The sequence below is a fragment of the Microplitis mediator genome, chromosome 1 (genome assembly GCF_029852145.1).
Source record: "Microplitis mediator isolate UGA2020A chromosome 1, iyMicMedi2.1, whole genome shotgun sequence".
Lineage (NCBI taxonomy): Eukaryota > Metazoa > Arthropoda > Insecta > Hymenoptera > Braconidae > Microplitis > Microplitis mediator.
Genome location: NC_079969.1, coordinates 24,311,328 through 24,336,731, shown reverse-complemented (window position 1 = coordinate 24,336,731; position 25,404 = coordinate 24,311,328). Strand labels below are relative to the sequence as shown.

Here is a 25,404-nt window from a genome sequence, read left to right as displayed (position 1 = left end):
CAAATTTACATTCCACGTGTCTTCACACTCCACAAATTACAATTAAAATTTTTTTTTAATTACTTAAATATTTTTCGTATACTCCAAAATGAATGATTGTATTGTCAGATATTTATATACTTTGAGTATAAATATATTTCGGATAATTGACAATAATATTTGATCAGTAATTAAATATATATAATTAATTTATGATAAAATGCACCTGTGGCGAGTGGAATTGTCGTAGTTGGCAGTCCAGTACAAAGGCGCCACTGTTCTGATGAATTGCTGCTCACAGCAGGCACATAATATATTGTATTGGAGTTAATGAATGAATTTATATTTTTGTTTCATTAATAAATACAAAAATTCATTATCTATTTTATATTTTACTCAATTTCATAATTCATTTTTTTAATCTAAAAATCCTATTGTTTTTTTTTCAAATCGTTCACTTGTCAAATAATAAATATTTAAATATAAATAAAAAAATAATCACAAGAATAATAATAAAATATACTGTGCGTTTAAATACACGTGTATTTTTTAAAAAATAATCATTCTTCAGTATTTTATTATTTGTTATTTATTTTAAAAATTTAAAAACAGGAAAATAAAATTTTCACTTGGCCACGGTATAAATATATTATTTAAATAAAAATATATTTATTTAATAATTAAATTGAGAGCACGGCATTGCGACCGTGACAGTATAATACGGTGATGATATTGTTAGCCCGCGCACTAAAAACTTGATAAACGCGCGTGTCTTTTTAATCATTCTATCTTTTTTTAAACTCATAAAATTCAATGCAACTCCTCTTTATCACTCTTATTATTTTATATTCACATTGATAGCTTTGGTTTACTTCCATCTTCACCAACGAGATGCTGACTACGCATACACTCATCTCAACTTGGCGTCTGCGCTACCGAGATCATCTATTGACCGAACATCACATGCCGCTTTATCGATGTGCTGGTGTGCAAAATGCATATTAACTTTTTATATATCTTATATTTTCATATATCTATATACATATACATCCACAGTATCATTGATGTACCGGATGATAATAAATATTTTTAAAACGATCATACAGACATCGGTCACAGAACTCACGTATTGTAGTATTTTCCAATCAGCTGATTCACCAGCAGAAAAATTATAAATTATCATGTAGGCGGATGATTATTAGAGCATGAATACTCTGTGTTTTTTAAAATTCGTATCATTCTTCTTACCACTGATAAACTGAGTCAATAAACTATGAGCAAATACAGTCAGTTATTATAAAATACTGTAAATAATTTTGATTATTGGTATTAAATTTTAATTATTGGTACTGGAAATTTTTTTTTGAAGATTTAAATTACTTGTGTTACTCACCTGGGCATGGAAACGAGAGGACATCCAAGTTGGAGAAGACTGATAGCAAGCTGCTCCGGCGCAGGTGCAACCAAAGCAGGTGCTGAATATCTGGCAGGCCGTATACTACATGATTCTTCATTAACCCCATTATTATTTATAATTGATCCGAGGATTGTACTACCGGGTAAACGGAGGCGATTCCCATCAACATCTTGCTCTGATAGACGTTTCAAATTTAGAGAACCGCCACGACGTAGTGGACTTCCTGATTCTTCTTCTGTTTAAAGAAAAAATAAAGAGTTGGTTGTTAGTTAATAAAAATTGATAGAAAGTGGAAAAAAAATCAGTAGCGGTCATCAAAAAGAGATGAAGTCAACCAAAAATGCAACAAAGATAATTATTAAAGTTTGTCTACATGGAAAAAAAAGTTATTGAGTCAAGAAAATATTTTTGAAGACAAAAACAGTTTCGGAACCGAGTCAAGATTTTTTTGAGCCAAGAGAACTTGTCTTGGTTTGAGGAGATCTCTACTTTGTCTAAGAAAATTAAGGTTTTCTAAAAAACGAAAAAAGCCAGTTGAGCTCAACCAGCAGTCAAAGTAAAGCAGATATTTCACGTATACATGAGATATAAGATGAAGGTATCAAAAATTGACGGATAAAAACTCGATAGATGATCAACATTTTAAATCAAAAATTAATATGAAATATTTGACGTCTTGATGACGTCTAGTCATAAAAAATTTCATTTCAATTTTGAGCTCTCCCCTACACGTAAAATTATATATAAGCTTGATGTAAAAGTTTAACTAACATTTTATATATATACTGTACATCATTGAGATGTCAAAAGTTTCATTGGGATTTCTGAGCTGAAACTCTGGTTTCCGGGGTAAATTTTTTTCTTGAATCAAGAATTTACCTTCAGTCGAGAATTTTTTTTATGTGTAGATTTAAGCACACATGTAAATCTGGAGTTACTTTGCTTGACATACCGGGATAGGAAAAGTAACAAAATTTACTTTAAAGTAAAACTTGACTCATGTTAAAAAAATTTTGCTTCAAAAAGACTTCAAAAAATATTAACATCTGGAACTTCCAAACACGAGACATAAGAATTTTAAGTGGAACTTTTGTAATTTTGATAGTAAAAGAAATGCTTTCCTGGTGGAAATTTTTCGGAATTTTCTCTGAAAAACTCAGTTCTAGTTCCAAAGACTTTTTCAAAGTTCTAAAGATTTTTTCAGAGTTTTTCAGAGAAAAGTCAGAAAAATTTCCACCAGGGTTGTTTAGAATTTCATATAAAAAAATTTTTAGTTAAAAAATATGATCCTGAAGTTCACAGACAATTAAAAATTTTAAGATTTTTTTTTAACAATTTAATTAAAAAAAAAATAAAATCTAATAAAATGCACCTGTAGAAAATTGGAAAAACTATTGGTGCAATTTTCTGAAATATTTTTTTTTTTAAATCTTGTTTTTAAAAAAATCCAAAATTCATTAGACAGCTAATTTCAGTATCATTAAAAAATAAGGTTTTTAAAAGATATTTTTCAAACGTTTGGAACAAATTTTTTTTACACGGGAATAAAAAATGATATAATTTATAATAATAAAATTAAAATATTTATAAGATAAAATAAAATACTTTTATGGAAATTTATTTTTACTAAAATTAATATGAGTTGAAAAATGATTTTATTTTTTTTCTATGACGTATTTACTTAAAAAACGACTAAGTGTTGAATAAACTAAATGTTTTACCTTGAATTTGAAATATTCTCAATGACATTAATCTTTAAAAAAAATTATTTTATTTTATTATTTGAAATTTGAATGTAAAATAATTTATTGTTATTTTTTTTTGCAATAAAAATAATTTATAAATTTAAAAAAATGAGAGTAAATTTATTTAGTTACTGTCAGTAGGAAAATTTTATGACTAAAATAATAATTATACTTTTTTGGCACTAAGCCGCGCTCAGCAATTTAATCCAGAGAACTCCAGTTTTACTTTACGAAATTAATGACGGCATTGGCCTTTACATTCAATATTTACTCATATGAATTTTCGAGAAATTTTGTAGTAAAATATAAATAAAATCTATGACTATGAGCAGAGAATCATTTTTCACTATAAAATTATTAGTAGAGTTAACGCGTCAATAAATTATTCAATTCAAGAAAAAAAAAGTATACATATTGTCATTGTGATAAAATATAAAATCAAGTTATCAAATAAATGATTTTAAAACTACATAATAAAAGTCATTAAATCATATGTATGTTATCATCTTATGGTTCATTAATCTCCATTGGCTTTGATCATTTATAAAATTAAAAACAACAATTATTATTACTGTTTATCTGTCTTTTATCTTTTCTTTCATTTACAATCATTTTATATTTCATTTCCGTTCTAGATATTAATGAAAATTTTAAACTGACTTAAAATAATAATTATTTGTATCTAATATTTCTTGGCGCAAGAAAATTTTTTACTATGAATTGAAAAAAAAATTTTATGAAGACTAAAAAAATTTCTTAGTGTAAGAAATTTTTTTTTGCCCAAAAAAATTTTTTATTGGCTTAAGAATTATGAGTTTGAATGTAGCAGACATCAGACAAATTTAGAATTACAGTCGACTACCCGTCATAAGCCTGCCTGTTATAAGCATCTTCTCAATCGGGAGTTACTGAGTCCAAACAGCTTCCCCACTTAACCACTTTTTTGAGTTTCGTACCAGACATCCCGTTATAAGCCTCCGTTAAAATTATATAAATTATAAACTAACAATAGGAACAAAATATCAAAATTAATGATGAAAATTTACTATCGATCTTTCGCAGATAATGATTTAATAAATATTAAGTAAAATATAATTTATTGTTGATAATTGTAAAGATTAATTACAATTAAAGCTTCTGTTACAATTTAAAAGTTTTATTGAGCATTATGTTGATCAATAACAATTATTATTATTATTACTGTAATTAATACCGTTGTCATTATAATTTTTTCCAGTACAATTATTATTTGTGTAAAAAGATAAGTATTTATTTTAGCGCCATAAACACTAGAAAAATCGGGATACTGACGTACGTAACAAAACGTAAATATGACATTTAAAATGATATTAAATAAAACAAGCTTATAACGAGTAATCGTGAACAAAACTAAACGCACGGTATTGGAGAAATTAAAATTTCAATTAAAATTTTCCCTGTTCCCTAGACCAGGCTTATGACGGGTAGTCGACTGTATTAATAAATAGAGTAAATAATTAAATAAAATAAATTTTTTAAAAATGCGCATTTAAAAAATTTTGAAATTAGTAAGTGCATTTTTTACAAATATTGTTCTTTTAATTATTTACTCTACTTGATAACTTAAAATTTTTCTGACGTCTGTTACATTCACACTCGTAAGAAAAGTTTTGTTTTTAATTCACACTGCAGAAAATTTCTTGGAGCAAATAGAAATTTTCTTGGGTTGAGTAAAATTTTTTTGCACCAAGAAATTTTATTTTTCTGTGTATGATAAATTTATCTATGTCTTATATTTATGTCTATCATTCTAACTTTCTATTTATAATTGTTTTAACACAGATTAAGTAATTGTAATACTAATAACATTTAATTCTTCTTTACAGTAATTAGAAATTAAATTATCAATTTAATTAAATCAAAATACAATATATCTATGACTTAAAATAATTTAATTTTATAATCAGGTAAAAATTACATTATTGACTTATAAATTCAAAGGTCATCAATTTGGCTAGAAACTGTCTAGACATAAATAAATATATAATCCCAAATTGATATTATCATTAAACTTTTGAGTTTATTTATAAATTTGTTAATTTAGAAATAAACTTGGCAATTTTAAACATTCAAAACTCCCGGTCTATTATCAGTCAAATGTAATTTTTAACTTAAAATAAAAATTTGAAACGTAAAAACAAACCATCATTAAAAATTGTTTATATGACATTTTATTTATTTATTTAAATAAAAATACTGTCATAGTAAACTTAAAGTTATGATAAATTTATTTAAATGATAATAAGGCTTTGAAATAATTATTTGATTTATTGCTGCTTTGGATGGGTTCCAATTAAAAATAATAAATAATTTTTTCCTGATAAATTAAAAAAAATTACTATACAAAAATGAAATGATAATTAAAGTAACAGACATCAGATAATTTTTAAAAATAAATTACTTGTCAGTAAAATAGAATTAAAAATATCTAAAAAGATTTTTTAAAGTTTTTGATATGGAACTTTTTGAATTTTTTTCATAAGTATTTCAGTTGTTTATTTGAAAGAAATAAATTTTTTTGTCTGTTACTGTCAGCGTCATAAAATAAAATCGATTTATGATTTCGAAGTTAGCAGACAATTAAAAATGTTCAGATTTTTTTTTAATAATTTAATTTAATTTAAAAAAAAAAACTAAAAATATGCACATGAAGAAAATTTAAAAAACTATGGGTGCAATTTTTTCAAATATTTTTTTTTTCAAATTTCTCCTTTTAAAAAAAATTCAAAAATTATTAGACGTCGGCTAATTTCCATGATCCTAAAGTTAGCCGACTTCTAATAATTTTTGAATTTTTTACAAAAGGATAAATTTGAAAAAAAAAAAAAATATTTAAAAAAATTCCACTTATAGCTTTTTAAATTTTCGATATGTGCATTTTTTTAATTTTTTTTTTTTAGTAATTGATTTGTTGAAAAAAAAAAATCCGAAAATTGCTAATTTTTTTGAAACTTCAAAATCATTAATTTCAGTAACAGACAGTTAGAAATTTTCGAATTTTTTTTTCCAACAAATCAATTACAAAAAAAAAAACTAAAAAAATGCACATGTAGGAAATTTAAAAAACTACAAGCGCAATTTTTTAAAAATACTTTATTTTATGATTTGTGGTTTTTAAAAAAATCTAAAAATTAATAGACGTCAGCTAACTTCAGTATCATACCGATTTGAGTATTTCTATGATAAGTGAAAAGAAACTCACCGTTAGTTAAAAATGGCAATCGTAAACTATTACCTCGTCGTAGTACATCATTATTATTATCACAAATATCTTCATTAGGTGGCATCATTGCCAAATTACAATTTCCTACTGACAATGAAGATGAGGTCGATGATGTTTTTATTTTAATAGTAAGATTTGGTGTCGACTTGCATTGCTGACGGGAACGGGATTCTTGTGAGAATGACTTTCTTCGTGACTCTTTACCTGACATGGCTGAGTTTCTGCCAATCAGAACTCAGGATAAACCGGCCGTGTTTAATATATCGAATTAAAACCGGTCGATCGACAAAATCCATTATTATCGCGATAATACTGCGCGCACTTCCCGTGACTTAAATTTCTTCATTTATTATTACTGTGTTCCAACAATCTTATTAACAATAATTACAATTATATTTATTTAAAAGTCATGATTTTAATTTATATGAGTGTAAATGTAACTGACAATTCTGTATTTTTTAAATTTTTGAATAAATAAATAAAATGTCAGTAGAATAAAAATATTAAAATGCGAATTTAAATAATTGAAAAATACGCGCGCTTTTTTTTTTAATTTATTAATTTATAAATTGATGCCTGCTACATTCAGACTTATATTTTTATGAGTGTGAATGTAACTGAGTTATAAATTTTAAAAATTTTTGAATAAATAAATATAATGAGGAATAAAAAATAATTCTGAAGCAGGCAATTAAAAATTTTCGGATTTGTTTTTTAAAAAATCAAATATAAAAAAATAAAAAATAAAAATATGCACACGTAGAAAATTTAAAAATCCATAGACGTAATTTTTAAAAATAATTTATAGTTTAAAAAATATTCAAAAATTATTAGACGTAAAACTTCAGTGTCAAAAAATTAAAAAATTTAAATTCAAATAATTTAAATTAATTATTAATTTATTTATTTCAAATTTTAAAATTACCTGATGTCTGCTACATTCACACTCTTTAATTTTTTAATGTAATAACAATATTACAAAAATACATACATAAAAAAAAAATTATTTACTCAAGTGTTGGATAATGTCAGCGCAGACATTTTTTGTATTTTTTTGTGACCTTGTGTTAATTATTATTTTTACAAAAGTAAAATAAAATTTAAAAAACTTAAACACTTAAAAAATTATTTTCTTTTAAATTAAATTAAACTCACAAGTTAATTAATGAGTTTTATTTTAAAAATTTAAATAGTAATGTATGACACACGCGTAACAGTTCACACAATACTAATGTATAAACTTTTAGTTAGTACCCTCTAAATGAATAGTTTATTTTTGTTACGATTCGGTCAACGTTGCCAAAGGATAAAAAGTAAACTAACAACGTGTACGACGAATTGTCGACATTGAGTTAATAAATTATGCCTGTATTATATATACATTCAAATATAAGTATATATGGATGTAAAGTACTGTTATACAAATATGAAGGTAATTTTATATTCCCGTCATTATCGAGCATCAATTTTGTAATGAATTATTTCCTATAGTTTGAGTCAGTAGCCTTCACTATTTATTGATTTATAGATACACAATAAGAAGTGTATAGACGAAAAGAAGAATAGAAAGAAGACGAGAAAAATTAATAATTAAATGGGAATTAAATAATACATCAGTGATGACGTTGAGGGGATTTCGATGACGCGTTTGCGTGGGAATCGTTGACTGATTTTTGGCCTCATTCATTTTATTTCTCAACTATTTATGTAAAAGATATTTTTTTATAGATATATATAAGAATAATTAGAGAAGGTGTAAAATTTAGTTCTATAGTATTTTGAATTTGAAATTTGAATGATGGTTTGTATTTTGACTGAAAGTAGCAAATGATCCTAAAGTTAGCAGACAATTAGTAATTTTCGGATTTTTTTTTAACAAATTAATTACAAAAAAACAAAAACTAAAAATATGCACATGTAGAAAAATTAAAAAACTATAAGTGCAATTTTTTCAAATATTTTTTTTTTTATAATTTATTGTTTTAAAAAAAGTCCAAAAATTATTAGACGTCGGCTGACTTCAGTATCATGGTTGGCTGAGGTTTAATAATTTTTGGAATTTTTTAAAAACGGCCGATTATAAAAAATGACATTTTTTAAAAATTGCACCTGTAGTTTTTTTAATTTTCTACATGTGGATATTTTTAGTTCTTTTTTTTTGTAATTGATTTGTTGTAAAAAAAACCGAAAATTGTTGATTGTCTGTTAACTTCAGGATCATGTAAGTTCCCAATACAATATTATTAAAATTAAATACTTATGATTTAATTGACGAATAATAACAAATGTATAAAGTTGTATATGTACTTAATTTTAATGATATTTGTTTCGCTAAATTTCCAGATCGTTTATTTATAGATAGCGTACGTAAATTCAAAATAATAATAAAAAGAACAAGAACTAGATGATTTTTTTTATTCGTTAAAATATTTCTTCAATTTAAATTAAACTCAATTTAAAAATTTAAAAGATCATCTGAGTCGTTTATTTGAGATACCCCATAAGTCATGTTTTTTTCTAAATTAGGCTTTTTGCATTTTTGGGTTCTTTGGATGTCCCTCCATAAAAATCAATAAAAATATGCATCGAATCAGCGTTTAAAAAACAATTAACGGGGTGACAGCAATTTCATTTAATTGAGAAACCCCATAAAATGTGCAGTTTTAGTTTTACAGAAATAATTTTTTTTTTTTTATTTAAGATTCGCGCATTTTTTGGAAATAAATTTCAAATGTTGTTTTATTCTTGACTGTTATATGTCTAATTAAAATATTGAAATTAATTGTTAATTTTTGTAATTTCTGGGTTTCAGAGTTCAAATACATATTTTATACTTCATTTTATCAGTCTAATAAATGATTTGAGTGGAAAAAAATATAAAAAACAATGATATTATAACTTTTTTTTCCGTTTAGTTGAGAAACTCCATAAGTCAGTCAACTTAAAATAATTTTTTTAAGTAGTTTCAATTACAAAATTGAATTTTTATTATTTGAATCTTTTCCAGAGACGCTAACATTATTGTCTTCAATTATTTATTTATTATTTTAATGGCAAGTTTTCCCAGAAAAATGTTTTTTATCTAGTCCTTGTTCTTTTTACTATTTGTATTTACTACTTACTCTACTTATAATAAAAGTCTTGAATAAAAAAAAGTCTTCTTTAATAAAATTAAAAAAAAATATGACAATAAATGTAATACATAAACTATGACTTTATTTAAAAATACATTTACTTATAATCTAAAATATACTTCAAAAGTATTAATTTGTGTACTCCGACAATTATTTTTGATTTCTATATAAATTATTTAAAATTCAAAGTATCTAAAAATTTGATAAATTTATCAGCAATATTACTTTGATAGCTACCTTGACGTTTTGAAAATTCAATTATTTCTATATTATTATTATTAAACGCAATCTCAAGTAAATTATGAGAGTCTTTATCACTTGACCGTTGATCATTATTATCAACTCTAATACAATGCGGAGATTCTAAAAACTCAGCCTTGTAACATGAATACTTTGAGTACGAGAGTTTAATACATCTGAGTGCATGCCCCAGGAATCTTCGATGATACCAAAGGGCCTCATGACCAGGAAAACATTTAATAAGATCTTGATTTAAAATACAATCTTCTACCCAATAAGACAAAGCTATCAGCACTCGTTCATAATCAATGTCTAGTTTTTTTATTTTACAATCACCATGAAGAGTATTTATTATTTCGCAGTATCCTCCATTGTATAAACAACTGATGTCTTTACAACCTTGTCCATTGTTATATTTTTTAATGTACTCATAAATTATTTTACGCCGTTTATTGACAAATTCTGAGCTCAAGGTATCATCAGATTGAAGTACTTGCGATTTAATGAGTAATTTTTTTAGCAGAAATTGTCTGTAAGATAACCCGCTGTGGTCAGAAACATGTAGACTGCACCATTTTTCCGACGACTCCCATTCAGAAATAATAAACTGATGAAAATTCGTTGATACTAAGGCCTCATACATCGACACTACGTGCTGTCGATAACTCCAGGCATGATAATTATTCGCATATCGATCAGCTGACATTACAGCGACATTTATTTCTGTTTGTAACAACAAACTGATGTCATCTGAATGTCTGTTCTCTGTTAAAATATATTGGATAATCCATCGCCGATAAGAAAATGCCTCGAAACATTTTGCTTTGTGAAAAAGAACTATTTTTATTAATCGCAACTCTTGTATCGCATCGACACGACCATTGCGAACTAGTTCACGTCTCATGTTCCAAAAAGTATTTACATCGGGGTTGAGAAGAATCGCACCCAGTAGCCATCGAGAAGTTGTCCCTGGATCTTCTCGACGGAATTTATTATTTCGTGATTCAATGAGACGATTGTATGTGTAGCAGTAGAGTGGCTGAATGCACCAAGATGCCAGACCCAGAGAATTTTCTTCGTGATAAACTGGAGATTTGTTTTCATTGTCGTCTTCTAAGATTATTTCGAAACTTTGACTGGAAATAATAAAATTATATTAATTATTTATTTTTAAAAAAATTATTTTGTTTATTAATGAGAAAAATCATGGTCCTGAAGTTAGCAGGCAATTAGTAATTTTCGGATTTTTTTTTTTTTTCAACAAATCAATTAAAAAAAACAAAAACTAAAAATATGCACATGTAGAAAAATTAAAAAACTACAGGTGCAATTTTTTCAAATATTTTTTTTTTCAGTATCATAAAAAAATCTGATGAATCTGAAGTTAGGGACAGTTAAAAATTTTCGGATTTTTTAAACCAATCTATGATGAAAAAATAACAATATCCACATGTAGAAAATTAAAAGAGCTATAGGTGCAATCTTTTGAATTTTTTCTTTTTATAACTTATCGTTTTCACAAAAATTAAAAAATTATTGACGTCGGCTGACTTGTGAGTGTGAATGTAAATAACAAGTAAGAATTTTTTAAATTCTTGAATAAGTGAATAAAATATGATACTGAAGTTAGCCGACGTCTAATAATTTTTGGACTTCTGTTTAAATAATAAATTATAAAAAAATAAATATTTGAAAAAATTGCATCTGTAGTTTTTTAAATTTTCTACATGTGCATATTTTTAGTTTTTGTTTTTTTGTGATTTATTTGTTGAAAAAAAAATCCGAAAAATACAAATTGTCTGCTAACTTCAGGATCATAATAAAATATACGCAGGATAAAAATTAAAAAATCCGTACGTGCATTTTTTTAAATTTCATTATTTATTTAAAATTTATAAATTGTCACATATTTACTCCATTCACACTCATGCTGACTTCAGTATCATAAAAAGTAGGATTACTTTGGAAATTTTCTACAAAATAATAAAATTACATTAATTATCAATTAAAAAAAAAAAAAACTTATTTATTTTGTATATCAACAAAAAAATCTAAGATTATTTCGAAACTTTTTCTGAAAATAATAAAATAAATACTCGTTAGCCGACAACTTTTAATTTTGGATTTTTTTTAAAACGACAAATTATAAAAAAAATATTTTTAAAAAATTGCACCTATAGTTTTTCAAATTTTCTACATGCGCATATTTTTCATTTTTTCGTAATTGATTTTTTGAAAAAAATAATCAAAAAATTTTTGAATGTCTATTAACCTCAGAATCATTAAAATAATATTAATTAATAACTTTAAAAAAAATGATACTGAAGTCAGCCGACGTCTAATAATTTTTGAATTTTTTTCAAAATGATAAATTATACGAAAAAATATTTTTCAAAAAATTACACTTGTAGTTTTATAAATTTTCTACATGTGCGTATTTTTTTTTTTTTTTTTTTGTCATTAATTTAATGAATAAACAATCAGAAAATTGTTGATCGTCTGTCAGCTTCAGGATCATAAAAAAAAATGAAATTAATTTATTTTGTTTATCAATCAAAGAAATTATCAAGTAAAAAGTTAAAATATAATTTTTTATCAATTCATACACGTCGACACTAAAGTCATTGCAGTTCAAGTGTTTTGATAAAATAAAACATTTTTAAAAACCCCGCCCTCATTGTTGCTAATAAAAGATAACAATAATTAAAACTCACAGGTTCGTATCTTTTTTAATAACATTTTCAATATCAGAAAGTATTTTTTCAGCCGCTGGGAACGTATTTTCCTGCATGTTGACACTCACTTAATTTTACTTTAAAAATAAACTGCATCCATATTATTAACAGCACTGATAACATTCAATTAAAAAATAATAACATATTTTTTTTCTTTCTCGTCTATTAATTTTTCTCTGCATTGCACAATGCGGTAATAAACATTTATCCTCCATTGCAGTAGCATACAAAAAAATTTACTTTTTTTATCCACCGACACTTTTCTTAAAAAAAAAAAGAAAATATTAAGCTCCGTTTTATTTTCTTCAGCCAACGTGCCGTGAATTTAGCCAGGATTAATTTTTACGCGGGAAAGAACAAAGAATTTGAAAATTTTTATTCAATAATTTGAATTATTGAGCACAATAATTATTTATGTGATTAAAAGAATTATTATCAAGTGAACAGAAGGGAATTCAAAAATTTAAATTTGAAAAAAGTTTGAATAAAAAGTTTTTAAAAATTAAACTGCTGATAACTTCAGGTTATTTCTGATGCATCATCCATTGGAGAAATGATAACCTAAAATAAACTTTGAAAACGTTTTAATTGCTGATCATCAAATCCTTATAAGGTATTTAAAAAACTACGCAATAATAATTATTTAAATAGATAATTTAATTTAATTACTAATTAATTTGTTTTTTTTTTTTTTTTAAGTTTTTAAAAATAAAATGTCTGATCCGCGTTTACGTACATTGAAAATAAAAACCGGTGTTGTAAAACGTCTTGCTAAAGAAAAACAAACTTATGAGAAAGAGCTTCTTCAACAACAAGAACGTGTTGAAAAATTTAAAAAAGAAGGTAATTTTTAAATTAAAAATATTTGGATTTAATGATGATCCTGAAATTAGCAGACAATTAATAATTTTCGCATTTTTTATTGTCAATAAATTAATATAGAAAAAAAAAATTTTAATGTTCACATGTAGAAAATTAAACGAACTATGGGTGCAATTTTCTGAAATATTTTTTTTTTTTAAATTATGGTTCTTAGAAAAATTGAAAAACTAGACGTCAGCTAATTTCAGTATTATATTTACGAGTGTGAATGGAGCATGATCCTGAAGTTTACAATCAGCAATTTTCATATTTTTTTTTCAACAAGTCGATTACAAAAAGAAAAAAAAAAAATATGCACATGTAGAAAATTTTTAAATCTATAAGTGCAATTTTTTTTAATATTTTTTTTTTATGACGTACCGATTTTAAAAAATCTTAAAATTGTCAGACGTCAGTTAACTTCAGTATCATGATGTAGCAGACATCCGACAAATTTGAAATTATAAATAAATAGGGTAAATAATTAATAAAATAATATTTATAAAAAATGCACTTATTAATTTCAAAATTTTTGAAATGCGCATTTTTTAAAATTTCATTTTAATTATTTACTCGATTTATTATTGATTTTAAATTTGTCTGATGTCTGCTACATTCACACTCATATTTAATAAATGAGTGTGAGTGCAGCAGACATGAGACAATTTATATATTTGAAATAAATAAATTTTTAAAAATGCGCGTACGGATTTCGCATTTATTTATAGATGCATTTTTAAATTTTTACTCTAATCTATATTATTAAGAGAATAAGGAAAATTTTGTTTCCGCCATATCTATGTGATATAATTAGTCAATCTTATTGAAATTGGTATCATTAGATAGTTCTTGACTTGAATTTGTGCCTTTTCATAATTTAAACTCTTTTTAATTTCCAAGTATTGAGATAAAGAGATTCATCTATATCATTCGAATTACATTTAAATTACGCGAGAAAAAAGACGATCGTATTTATTTTCTTTAAATAAATTAATACTTTAATTATTCTGTCACTAAATATGACTAAATGTCACTGAATATATAGCTATATTATTTATATCGCGTTACTTATTCCAAAATGACAGATTTTTATGCTCCCTTTTGGTTTTAGGAAGCTTCTCAAAGCCAAAAAAGTGTGCATAGAAAAAAAAAGGATTCATTGACACAAAAAATCTTTACTCGCCTAAAGAAAATTTTTACTTACCCCAATAAATTTTTTGCATTGTGAATTGAAAACAAAAATTTATTTAGAACTAGAAAAGATTACTTGGTGCAAGGAATTATTTCTTGACCAAAAAAATCTTTTCTCGCCCCAAGAAAATTTTTGTATTTAATTGATGATGCATAAAATTTCTTGGTGCAAATTAAAATTTTTTGCGGCAAGAAATCCTTTTTTTCTGCGTATTTTGTAAATTTAGTAGTGTTATTTAGGCAGGTTCCGTAATAAAATATCCGCGACAAAATAACCACAAGACATAATATCCGCGCGATAAAATTTACCGGAAAAACTAAATCAGTTGACGAAGCAACCGTGACAAAATAACTGTACGGTCAAATATCAGTTGCCAAAAAAACGTCAAATCGATATATTTGAATAACTCATTAATAATGATTAAATATGAATTATCAAGCAATTTTTGACAAGTTTTATTATTGAAGTATACAATAATAATTTTCATATATAACAATATTATTAATGATCTGAAAATATAATGATTTAATGACATAAATATTTTAATTCATAATTATATTCAAATTATCGAGTATACATTAGTCATGATTAAATTACATTTCAACAGTCGATTATGACTATTGTGTGGGTGCAATTACAAAAATATACTCACACACAAAAAAGCTGTGAAAAATAACACCATTTTTTTACAAATTTTGTTTGTGTGCGATTACAAACATGTGCCGACACACAGAAAAGCTGTGAACAATAGCGCCGTTTTTTCACGAATTTTGTATGTGTGAGTGTGTGATTATAAATATATGACCATTACCATATAAATTTTTCTTAAGGATATTTTGTCCGCGGATATGTAGTCGCGGCACCATTTAGGCAGTCACGTAATGACTGCAGGTTGCTCGTTATGTTTTACTTGTTTATTATAAAATTTAAAAAATTGCCATTCGTCAGCTACATTCACTCATTTAAATAATTATAAAATATAATCAATACAAATTATATATAAAATTGTATAGGTAAAGATCAGCATGACATTAAGAAGCAAGAAGAAGTTTTACAAGAATCATTGATGATGGTTCCTGACTGTCAACGTCGATTGATGAAAGCTCATGAAGAATTGAAAAGTATTTTAGAGTCTGAACAAGATTTAAAAGAAACCGAAATTTACATTGAAGCTGAAAAAGTTGTCGCTGAAGCCGAAGAACAATTACCCAAAAATAATTCCAATTCATCAGCATAACTATTTAACTTTTTTTTTTAATATTACGAGAATTTAAGCATTTATTTTATTTACAATACAGCCAAGTTTTTTTTAACACTATTATTTTAAGTAAAGTTTAATTGAGATTAATTAATACTAATAAATTAATTCATCGCCATGTATAATAACAGTAATTATTTATCTCAAAACATTCAGTACGAAAACATGCCACAGTTTTACCCTAATTATAATTACAATAATTTATATGAACCGCCACAAGTAAATAGATACAGCGAATCATCAGGATTTAATAAAACATTTCAATACAATCAATCGGAAGTTACGAATAATCAATCAGTTATTGATCTTTATCAGCGAGAAAAAGATACTGAGTTGATAAATAATTTTATTGATGAAAATTCAAATTCAAAAACTGACATAAAGTTTAAAAATGAAGTAAAAAATAATAAAAAACTTGGGATTTCTCAAATAAAATCATTACTGTCGTCAATAAATAAATTGAATGTTAATTTGAAAGAAGAAATTTTAAGTTTAGAAGAAGAAAAATGCAAATTAGAGACTAGTGAATTGAATGAAAAATTACAGAAATGTTTAAAAATAAAAATGGAAATAGAAAAATTGTCTTTGATGATACGTGAAGATGATGTAATTTTTAAATTTAAAGAACTGGTAGACAAACGCAAGAAGAAAAGAATGAGAGAAAAAAAGTTGAGGGCTAAATGGAAAGCTGGTAAATTATTGGATGCTGAAAGAAGAGATCGCTTACATGCTGCGGCAGACGCATGGATTAGAGATAAACAGGATGTAATTGAGCGGGAAAAACAAGAAGAAAATTTACGTAAAGATGCAGATATGATTTTATCAGACATTCGTAATAAACGTAGTGATGCAAGAAAATATTTGTCTGTACTTAATGAACTTAAAAGCTTACGTAAAGTTAAATCAGCTAATGCTCGTGCACGAGGTGAAAAATTGTCTGTTGCTGCTGACCAAGCTTTTGAAAATATCATTAGTAAGTATTATTTAAAAAATTTTGTGTATTTTTTATTTGATTTAATAATTTTTTTACAAAATTAGTGTAATTTTTATTTATATTTTTAACTTCTCAATTGTATAATTATTTTTAAAAATAATTTTATCTTTATTTTGATTAAATATTTATTAGGGATGTGCGAATCGAATTGAAATTCAAATTGTTCAATAAAATCGAACTATTATAAAATTATCTAATTATTCGTAATATTTCGAATAAGTCATAACGTCGAATTACTTGATTCGAATCGAGAAAATTCTCATCAGCTTCCAAATATTCAATTTTTATTTAATGGAGAGCTGAGTTTTTAAAGTCACCAAAATAATTTTTTCGTAGATTCGCATCTAAGTTCTATTTACCTCTGACAAAAATTTGAGTTATTGGAATAAAATATTACAATTTTAAATCTTTTAAAAGAAACTTATAGAATTATTATGTACCTGAAGATCGGAACGTTTTCGCGGAACAAAAATAAGAAAAAAGAAATGAAAAGTAAAAAGTCTACTGGATCTAGATTTCGGAAATGTTTCGCACGTCACCCGAAAATGATAGACTACCCCCAACTACCTCTAAATTCGCCTTTAGACACAAATTTCATGAATTATTTTCATTTTCGTTTCGTGATAAACGTTCCGATCTTCAGGTACATGAATTATTTGTTAATTTTCTAACTATTCGAAGCTCTACGAACCCAAGTAGCACAGAGACAACTTTAAGATGTCTTTTAAAAGGACAAGACAAATTTTTTTTTGTCCCAATTCACCTTTTTTGGTATAAATACGACATACAAATGTTGGTTCCGGAGACAGAAAAGAGTTGTGTTGTTTTTCCTGTCTTATTTCAATTGAAAAATCATTTAGATGACTTATTTTACCACTAATTGTAATTTACTTCTTGTCGTCACTTGTGTTAAGTCTTTTAAGTAGACATTTTTTCGGTGACATAAATTTCTGATCGTTTTGTCAACATATTGGTGCCTTATTGATTTGTCAAAAAGTTGCCTAAAAACTGATATCTTATAGATGTCACAAAGCCAAGTGTGCTCCTTGGGAATTAATCGTAGTTTTGAATAATTCGTAAGTTCGAATTATTCGCACACCCCTAAATTATTTATACGATTATTAATGAGCGTGAATGTAGCAGACATCAGACAAATTTAAAATTATAAATAAATAGAGTAAATATTTAAAAAAATAATATTTATAAAAAATGCACTTACTAATTTTTAAATTTTTTAAATGCGTATTTTATAAATTTTATTTTTATAATTATTTACTCTATTAATAATTTTCAATTTGTCTGATGTCTGCTACATTCACACTCATCATTATTAATTGATATTATTATTATCAATTAATTATTATTTTAATTTACAGTTCAATTAATTGAACAGTGGTCAAAACTCGATCGTGAATATTCAATTGAAGAACATGGATTAAAATTAATGCTACAAACAGACAATGAAAAAGTGATAACACGACAGAAAAAAAACAATTTTGATGATTGGGAAATAGCTATTTTTGGACGTAAACTTTCATCAGTTAATAACGGAGTTAAAAATGACTTCAACAAATTTGTAATGATTAGGTAAATATCATTGATAACAAATACAGTAATATTTAAAATAAATCTATATATCTACATCAATAATTACAGATTTATGTGGGATAGATATATAAATTACCATGGGGAAGGAAGACGAATCCCAATAGGTTGGGTGATGCCAGAATTTCCATCGTCCGCTGCATGGCAAAAATGCCTCAAGAAAATATAATTACTCATGATAACAACGCTTACATAATTATTTTTCAAGCTAATTATTTAACTATTAATTCTTGTAATATTTGGTAATGATTTTTATTAAAAGAAAAAAAAATATATAAATATTTATTTACAAAAAATTATTTATTAAGTAATTATCAGGATATATTGTGTATCAAATTTTTCTGAGCTGCGCTAGAGGGCTCCAAAATCTGAGGCTCTTTGATAGACGTCGATTGCGTTGATTCAGCGCCTGAAAGTATCATATATAGAGCGCCTTGTAATTCTGTCATTGATGTTATCAAGTCTTCTTCTTCATTAAGCTTTTGATGTAACAGCGCGAACATTGTTCTTGATTCTGGACTAAGTTCATCAATAGTATCTTCATATAAATCTAAAAAAAAACATTAATTGTCAAATGATTTATAGCAGGAATGTGGACAATACATTGAAAACTAGCTATTGATTTAATACAGTCGACTACCCGTCATAAGCCTGCCTGTTATAAGCCTCTTCCCCTCAATCGGCAGGTGCTGAGTCCAAACAGCTTCCCTACTTAACCACTTTTTTGAGTTTCGTACCAGACAGTCCGTTATAAGCCTCCGTTAAAATTCTCTAAATTATAAACTAACAATAGGAACAAAATATCAAAATTAATGATGAAAATTTACTATCGATCTTTCGCGGATAATAATTTAATAAATATTAAGTAAAATATAATTTATTGTTGATAATTGTAAAGATTAATTACAATTAAAGCTTCTGTTACAACTTAAAAGTTTTATTGAGCATTATGTTGATCAATAACAATTATTATTATTGTTACTGTAATTAATACCGTTGTCATTATAATTTTTTCCAGTACAATTATTATTTGTGTAAAAAGATAAGTATTTATTTTAGCGCCATAAGCACTAGAAAAATCGGGATACTGACGTACGTAACAAAACGTAAATTTGACATTTAAAATCATATTAAATAAAACAAGCTTATAACGAGTAGTCGAGAAGAAAACTAAACGCACGGTAGTGGAGAGACTGAAATTTCAATAAAAATTTCCCCTGTCTCCTAGACCAGGCTTATGACGGGTAGTCGACTATAAATAATAAAATTAGAGGATGAAGGAATCGTTTAATCAGTGTTCCCATCCGTCACATAATCATCGTAAACGTCACATAATTTGAAGCATTGTACGATCGTACATCCAACTTTGATTATGTGACGAAAAGTTACGATAACGTAAGTCTTGTACGATAATTTTCGATATGTTCCATTTTCATTCTTATCCTCGCGGGTTAACTTTCATTTATTACCCGCTCGAAGCATGCAGCGCCCCACGAGTGCCCTATTACCCTACACAGTCTTATAGTAACATGCATATGTAATTTTCATTAACAGGGGTTCGCACTTTTCTTTCTATTACACTTAAGCCCACGAACGGTACTATCTTTGTTGCACTTGTGCAGTAAATGGAAACTTTGGCCGAGTTTTTCTCTTAAACAAACGAATATTATGAAACAATTAAAGCGCACTTCGCTAGATTAGACAGTAATGCATCAAAGTGCAGTCTGTGTTTTGTATTCAGAGATTTTGTTTCCGAATAAAACCCAGCCGAAAATATCTGATAACCCCTGTTAAGAAACATTTTTTTAGTAAATATTTTTCAAGAGTAAATTTATATCCGAATTTTAAATAAAAATATTTTTGCATAAAAAAAATTTGAATTATGTAAATTTAGTCAAAAACTTAAATTTAAAATTTTTTTTTGTGCGTATTATAATTTTTTAGAAAACCCGATAATTTTACGGCACTGTGTCGATCAGACAAGCAAAAGTTTCTGGGAACACTGCGTTTAATAAAAGCGTTAATTAGCAAACTTCTATTGCAACCTTTCGCTGTATTTTCCAGCTTCATCAGGCTTCGAATCGCAGCTTAGCATTTGTTATTATTATTAATATGAAGCCTCGCATAATTTAGGGCGTGTTCAGAAATACACTTTGAAGGTGAAAAATTACCTACCCAGGTGTGATTAGAACCTTTGTAATGTTAAATCGCACCTCTGGTTCGACTAGAGGATATTTCTGAACGCAGGAGTTGAATGTTTCTCTTCCAGAGTGTGTTTCTGAACACGCCTTCAATTAATACCAGAGGGAGGATAGAAGGACTTCCATACAAAGTCCCTGGTCCTGATTATTATTCTCATAAACTTACCCATTAAAATATGTGTAACATGAAGTAACACACGTGAAAATCTTGGGCTTCCGATGTGCCTGATAATAAATTTTAAAATATTAACTAGAGACTTTCCATCTCTCGCTGCCAGAGCTTGTGGTAGACCTTGACGACGTGTAAGCTCCTGAAGAAGAGCTACTGTGACATGTGGATTTTTATTAACAACAAAATTCACCATAACACAGTCCAGTGCTTTTGAATACTGAAACTTTCTGAGAAAAGTATCATGTTTGCTCATCATTTCTTTATTTTCATGAGGAACAACGACATCAATTGATGACGAGTGTAAATTTAATCCGCGTCTTCTGTGAGATATTTTTGTACGTTTTTCATCTTCTATTTTATCGTCATGTTCTCTTCTTCTTATTGATATTAAACCGTCAACCATTCCAGCCACTATTGTTTCATCATTAGCCTGAAGCGTCAACACAAAATTATTTTATAAGAAGTTTGAATTGTTAGAATAAAAAAAAATAAAAATTATTTTAAAATAATACTTACACTGATTCCAAGACTTAGGACTGAATTCGGATAATCAAATGTATGAATGGCTTTATAAGTACCTACGTCATAAATATTAACATGTCTATCTAAAGATCCTGATAGTATTTTGTGACCATTTGACGCCATTGCAAGACAAGTTATAGTTTTATGATGTTGAGATACTCTTGCTAATAATTTACCACCAGCTAGCGCATCCCATACTTTCATTTCTGTCCCACCTATAAAATATAATATAATAATTAATAATAACGAGCAACCTACAGTCACTAAGTAACATGAGTATTACAGCCAAATTTATTAAGTATGATGTGAATTAATCAGTTTATTAAAATCTTTACTCTAAAATTAACTCTAGAATCTTTTGTTGATTTCTATTATCATTAAAATTTAATGAGACAAACCTCATCATTAACTCACAAATTTATTAATTTCGATGCTTGTATAATCATGACATTCTTGAAAAAAAAACTACTTATATATATTCAGTCATATTCAGTGACAAAATAATTAAATTATTAATTTATTTGAAGAAAATATTAAATACGATCGTCTGTATTTCCCGCGTAATTTAAAGGTAATTCGAATGATACAGATAAATTCATTTATCTCAATACCAGGGTTGTAAAAAATGCATTTTTTTTAAAATGCATTTTCGATATAATTGATTAATTAAAAATAAATGTTTAATTTAAAATTACTTTAATTATTAATTTTTTCATAATTTAGTAGTTGATCAGATAATAATTATCCATGTCTCTTCAAATTCAAAAATTACGATAAGATACATTAAATACTTTTAATTAACCATTTTTAAAAAAAATTATCATTTAAATCGTGTCAATTAACAATTTCGGACAAAATAATTAATTAATATAATTTACATTAACCATTTTTGTTTAAATAAAAGTTAAAATGACTTTTATTTCCCATTTTCAAAAAAAATTAATAATTTAAATCATTTCAATTATTAATTTTTTTTTAATAATAATTGTAATATTTATTAATTAAATAATTTGCAACCCTGCTCAATACTTGACAATCAAAAAGAGTTTAAAGTATGAAAAGGCACAAATTTAAGTCAAGACCTTTTTAATAATACCAAGTTTAATAACATTAACGAATTTTATCATATAGATGTGGCTGGAACAAAATTTTCCTTATTCTCTTAATAATATAGATAACAATTAAATAACTAAAAATTACATCCCGCGAAATAAGGTATCGCACTAAGGGATGCACTCAAAGATATGTAATGCCAGGACGTACCAACGTACCAACGTTCATTCGACAAAAAGTCACCGTGTAAAAAAAATGCAGACAAAAATTTGAATTATTGGGAAAAATATGACAATTTGAATCGTTCCAAATAAAATTTTGGGATTATTCGTAAAATTTCGGATGACTTGGATACTAACACAGTAGATGATTACCTTCAAATGAATTATTTAGCAAAATTAAGACAAGTCAACAACATTTCGTTCTTCTACAAGGTAATCAACGGGTACATTGACTCTCTAGAAATACTTGAATGCTTTGAATTCATGTCCCAAAATGGGTCTACGACATAGCCGGCTGCTAAATACTATAAAATCCTCGAAAAACTATGTCCGTTTTGGGCCTATCAACAGAATATCCAATTCAGTCAATTCTATCTGCTCGGATGTGAACTTCTTTGGCTGTCTCTATTCATCCTTTTGAACGTCTGTCAAAAAGCTGGTACTGAACTACAACAACTAACTACGAACCCTTCTACGCGCAATCTTTTGTCATCAAAAACTTGAATAAATAATTAAATGTCGCGAGTAAATTCCCGGATTCTTTTTGGAATTTCGATTTTATAAAATTCCCTGATAATTCCCAACATTTCCGGTTCGAAGTTCGAACTTGACGAACACCCTGGGAAAGATGAGTGTGAATGAAGTAGACACCAGACAAATTTAAAATCATTAATAAATGGAGTAAATAATTAATAAAATTAAATTTGAAAAATTAAAAAATGAATAAGTACATTTTTTAAAAATATTATTTTTTAAATTATTTACTCTATTTATTTATAATTTTAAATTTGTCTGATGTCTGGTACGTTAGCACTAATCTGGGAAAGACTAAAATAAATAATTAAAAATAAATATACAAACCTGCTGAAATAAATATTCCTCCAGATGGTAAAAATATAATACTCTCAACTGGTGCACCGTGATTAACAGTAAATACACTTTTGTTTGTTCTAGTATCATACATTTTAACAGTTTTATCATAACTACCAGATAAAAATATATCTGGTGAAATAGGACTCACTGTTCCCGCTCTAACATAATCAGTATGCTCTTCAAATTTCATCAATTGTGTTTCTCCAGGTATGTCCCATACCGCAGCACTTTTATCATCAGAAAATGACGTTATGTGACGTCCATCGACTGTGAAAAATGTCCTGTGTACCGGAGCTTGGTGACCAGTAAATAAACGCAATAAACTTTTAGTCGACACGTCAAAAAGACGTACGACAGATTCTTGTCCGCCAGCACAAATAAGTTTTCCATCAGCACGAAATGACCCTCCGTAAGCGAACTCTTTAAATTTTGTCAAATTTTTAGTAACAAGTTTTGTTACTGTATTGTAAACTTGGACTCTTACTGAACAAGTAACAGCAAAATTTTGTGGCTCAGCTCGTGAAAAATCCACGTAATCTATCGCACCGAATTCTTTGACTAATACTGGCGGCTAAAATTTAAAAAATTTATTTATTTAAAACAAAAAAAAATGAGTATTCAATATTGGAGGTTAAAATAAACACGTGGTCTCCAATGAGGAAAACAATTAACACTTTTTTGAAAAAACTAATAATTTAAAATGATAAATAATTAATTAAAAAATAACTTACTGAAAATTTTTTCCAATAAATGCTATCTGGTGTAAGATCTGGTGCAATTTTAGCAAAAACTTTAACATTTGTTTTTTTAAACGACGCCATGATTAAAATTAAAGGAATGTGTCAGGTCACGTGGAAATTTAAAGGTCTTTCCATACAATCCCTAATAGCCACTGTAGCTTTAAATTGACAGTAATTTGATGTTAAAATTACCTGAAATCTGCTGCCCGAATTTGCAGACAATTTGACAGCAAAAGTTGACAAGAAAAATGTGCGGTTAATTTTTCTTCAATTTATGTATATAGAGGTAATTTTTTACGATAAAAAAAATTCGGTAATGTTCTTTTTTAATGATCCTGAAGATAGCAGACATTAAAAAATTTTTGAATTTTTGTTTTTCAACAAATCAATTGCAAAAAAAATGATGAATGTGAATGTAGCAGACATCAGATAAATTCAAAATTATAAATAAATCGAGTAAATAATTAATAATATAAAATTGTAAAAAAATGCACTCATTAATTTCAAAATTTTCTAAATGCCCTTTTTTTCAATATTTAATTTTATTAATTATTTACTCTATTTATTAATAATTTTACATTTGTCTGATGTTTGCTAAATTCACACTCATAAAAAATAAACTAAAAATATGCAGATATAGAAAATTCAAAAAACTACAGGTGCAATTTTTTCAAATATGTTTTTTTATGGTTTATCGTATAAAAAAAAATTCAAAAATTATTAGACACCTGCTAACTTAGGTATTTAGAAATTAGCAGACGTCTGACAGTTTTTGAATTTTTTTAAAAACGATCAACTATAAAAAAAAAATATTTTTAGAAATTGTACCTGTAGTTTTTTGAATTTTCTTCATGTGCATATTTTTAGTTTTCGTTTAAAAATTAATGAGTGTGAATGAGTAGCAGCCATTAGACAATTCATAAATTTGAAATAAATAAATAAATGAAAATAATGAAATTTAAAAAAAATGCGCATACGTATTTAGCATTTATTTAAATATACATTTTTTAAATTTTACTCTACATACATTTTATTCATTTATTCAATAATTTAAAAAATTTACAACCAGCTACATTTTCACTCATAAAAAATTATTGATGCCTTTCCCTCTCATTGGTTTACTAAGAAACTGTAAGCAACCAATAGAATTAACTTACACAAGAAAACTCATATAAATACCTACACATACATTTATTAGTA

General features: G+C 26.4%; 5 protein-coding genes across 7 annotated transcripts in view; 2 read left to right on the top strand and 3 right to left on the bottom strand.

The window, feature by feature from the left end:
- LOC130671508 (GRAM domain-containing protein 2B-like) overlaps positions 1–7,492 on the bottom strand; it is a 47,786-nt gene extending 40,294 nt beyond the window's left edge. The window contains exons 1-3 of one of the 3 annotated variants that reach the window (XM_057475458.1): positions 7,415–7,492; positions 6,383–6,758; positions 1,373–1,631 (exon numbers count right to left, since the gene is read on the bottom strand). In XM_057475458.1, coding sequence (XP_057331441.1) covers positions 1,373–1,631; positions 6,383–6,614 — 491 coding nt within the window. In that variant the 5' untranslated portion in view covers positions 6,615–6,758; positions 7,415–7,492. Of the gene's footprint in view, positions 1–1,372; positions 1,632–6,382; positions 6,767–7,414 lie in introns of those variants that run through there. The other 2 variants (XM_057475438.1, XM_057475448.1) reach the window with 2 other exon arrangements.
- Positions 7,493–9,643: 2,151 nt separating this feature from the next.
- Positions 9,644–12,742, bottom strand: LOC130671532 (protein prenyltransferase alpha subunit repeat-containing protein 1-A). The gene is made up of 2 exons (XM_057475482.1): positions 12,492–12,742; positions 9,644–10,913 (listed from the first exon to the last, which is right to left on the bottom strand). Exons 1-2 carry the CDS (start codon positions 12,566–12,568, stop codon positions 9,710–9,712), a joined length of 1,281 nt encoding a protein of 426 aa, XP_057331465.1. The 5' UTR covers positions 12,569–12,742; the 3' UTR covers positions 9,644–9,709.
- Positions 12,743–12,750: 8 nt separating this feature from the next.
- On the top strand, positions 12,751–15,802 carry LOC130671546 (tubulin-specific chaperone A). The gene is made up of 3 exons (XM_057475507.1): positions 12,751–13,125; positions 13,212–13,355; positions 15,579–15,802. Exons 2-3 carry the CDS (start codon positions 13,226–13,228, stop codon positions 15,800–15,802), a joined length of 354 nt encoding a protein of 117 aa, XP_057331490.1. The 5' UTR covers positions 12,751–13,125; positions 13,212–13,225.
- Positions 15,803–15,940: 138 nt separating this feature from the next.
- Positions 15,941–18,701, top strand: LOC130671537 (programmed cell death protein 7). The gene is made up of 3 exons (XM_057475494.1): positions 15,941–16,796; positions 18,194–18,404; positions 18,474–18,701. Exons 1-3 carry the CDS (start codon positions 15,941–15,943, stop codon positions 18,589–18,591), a joined length of 1,185 nt encoding a protein of 394 aa, XP_057331477.1. The 3' UTR covers positions 18,592–18,701.
- Positions 18,698–24,340, bottom strand: LOC130671524 (U3 small nucleolar RNA-associated protein 15 homolog). The gene is made up of 5 exons (XM_057475470.1): positions 24,196–24,340; positions 23,453–24,035; positions 21,312–21,532; positions 20,790–21,225; positions 18,698–18,972 (listed from the first exon to the last, which is right to left on the bottom strand). Exons 1-5 carry the CDS (start codon positions 24,283–24,285, stop codon positions 18,737–18,739), a joined length of 1,566 nt encoding a protein of 521 aa, XP_057331453.1. The 5' UTR covers positions 24,286–24,340; the 3' UTR covers positions 18,698–18,736.
- Between the last annotated feature and the right edge of the window lie 1,064 nt (positions 24,341–25,404).

What these genes read in the sequence shown, in the direction of transcription:
- LOC130671532 (XM_057475482.1), bottom strand. Translation starts at nt 12,568, where the DNA reads ATGCAGGAAAATACGTTCCCAGCGGCTGAAAAAATACTTTCTGATATT. An exon ending in ATTAAAAAAGATACGAACCT is followed by an intron (nt 10,914 to 12,491) that starts GTGAGTTTTAAT and finishes TATTATTTCCAG; the next exon opens with TCAAAGTTTCGAAATAATCT.
- LOC130671546 (XM_057475507.1), top strand. Translation starts at nt 13,226, where the DNA reads ATGTCTGATCCGCGTTTACGTACATTGAAAATAAAAACCGGTGTTGTA. An exon ending in TGAAAAATTTAAAAAAGAAG is followed by an intron (nt 13,356 to 15,578) that starts GTAATTTTTAAA and finishes AAAATTGTATAG; the next exon opens with GTAAAGATCAGCATGACATT.
- LOC130671537 (XM_057475494.1), top strand. Translation starts at nt 15,941, where the DNA reads ATGTATAATAACAGTAATTATTTATCTCAAAACATTCAGTACGAAAAC. An exon ending in AGCTTTTGAAAATATCATTA is followed by an intron (nt 16,797 to 18,193) that starts GTAAGTATTATT and finishes TTTAATTTACAG; the next exon opens with TTCAATTAATTGAACAGTGG. An exon ending in AACAAATTTGTAATGATTAG is followed by an intron (nt 18,405 to 18,473) that starts GTAAATATCATT and finishes CAATAATTACAG; the next exon opens with ATTTATGTGGGATAGATATA.
- LOC130671524 (XM_057475470.1), bottom strand. Translation starts at nt 24,285, where the DNA reads ATGGCGTCGTTTAAAAAAACAAATGTTAAAGTTTTTGCTAAAATTGCA. An exon ending in TTTATTGGAAAAAATTTTCA is followed by an intron (nt 24,036 to 24,195) that starts GTAAGTTATTTT and finishes TTTAAATTTTAG; the next exon opens with CCGCCAGTATTAGTCAAAGA. An exon ending in AGGAATATTTATTTCAGCAG is followed by an intron (nt 21,533 to 23,452) that starts GTTTGTATATTT and finishes TATATTTTATAG; the next exon opens with GTGGGACAGAAATGAAAGTA.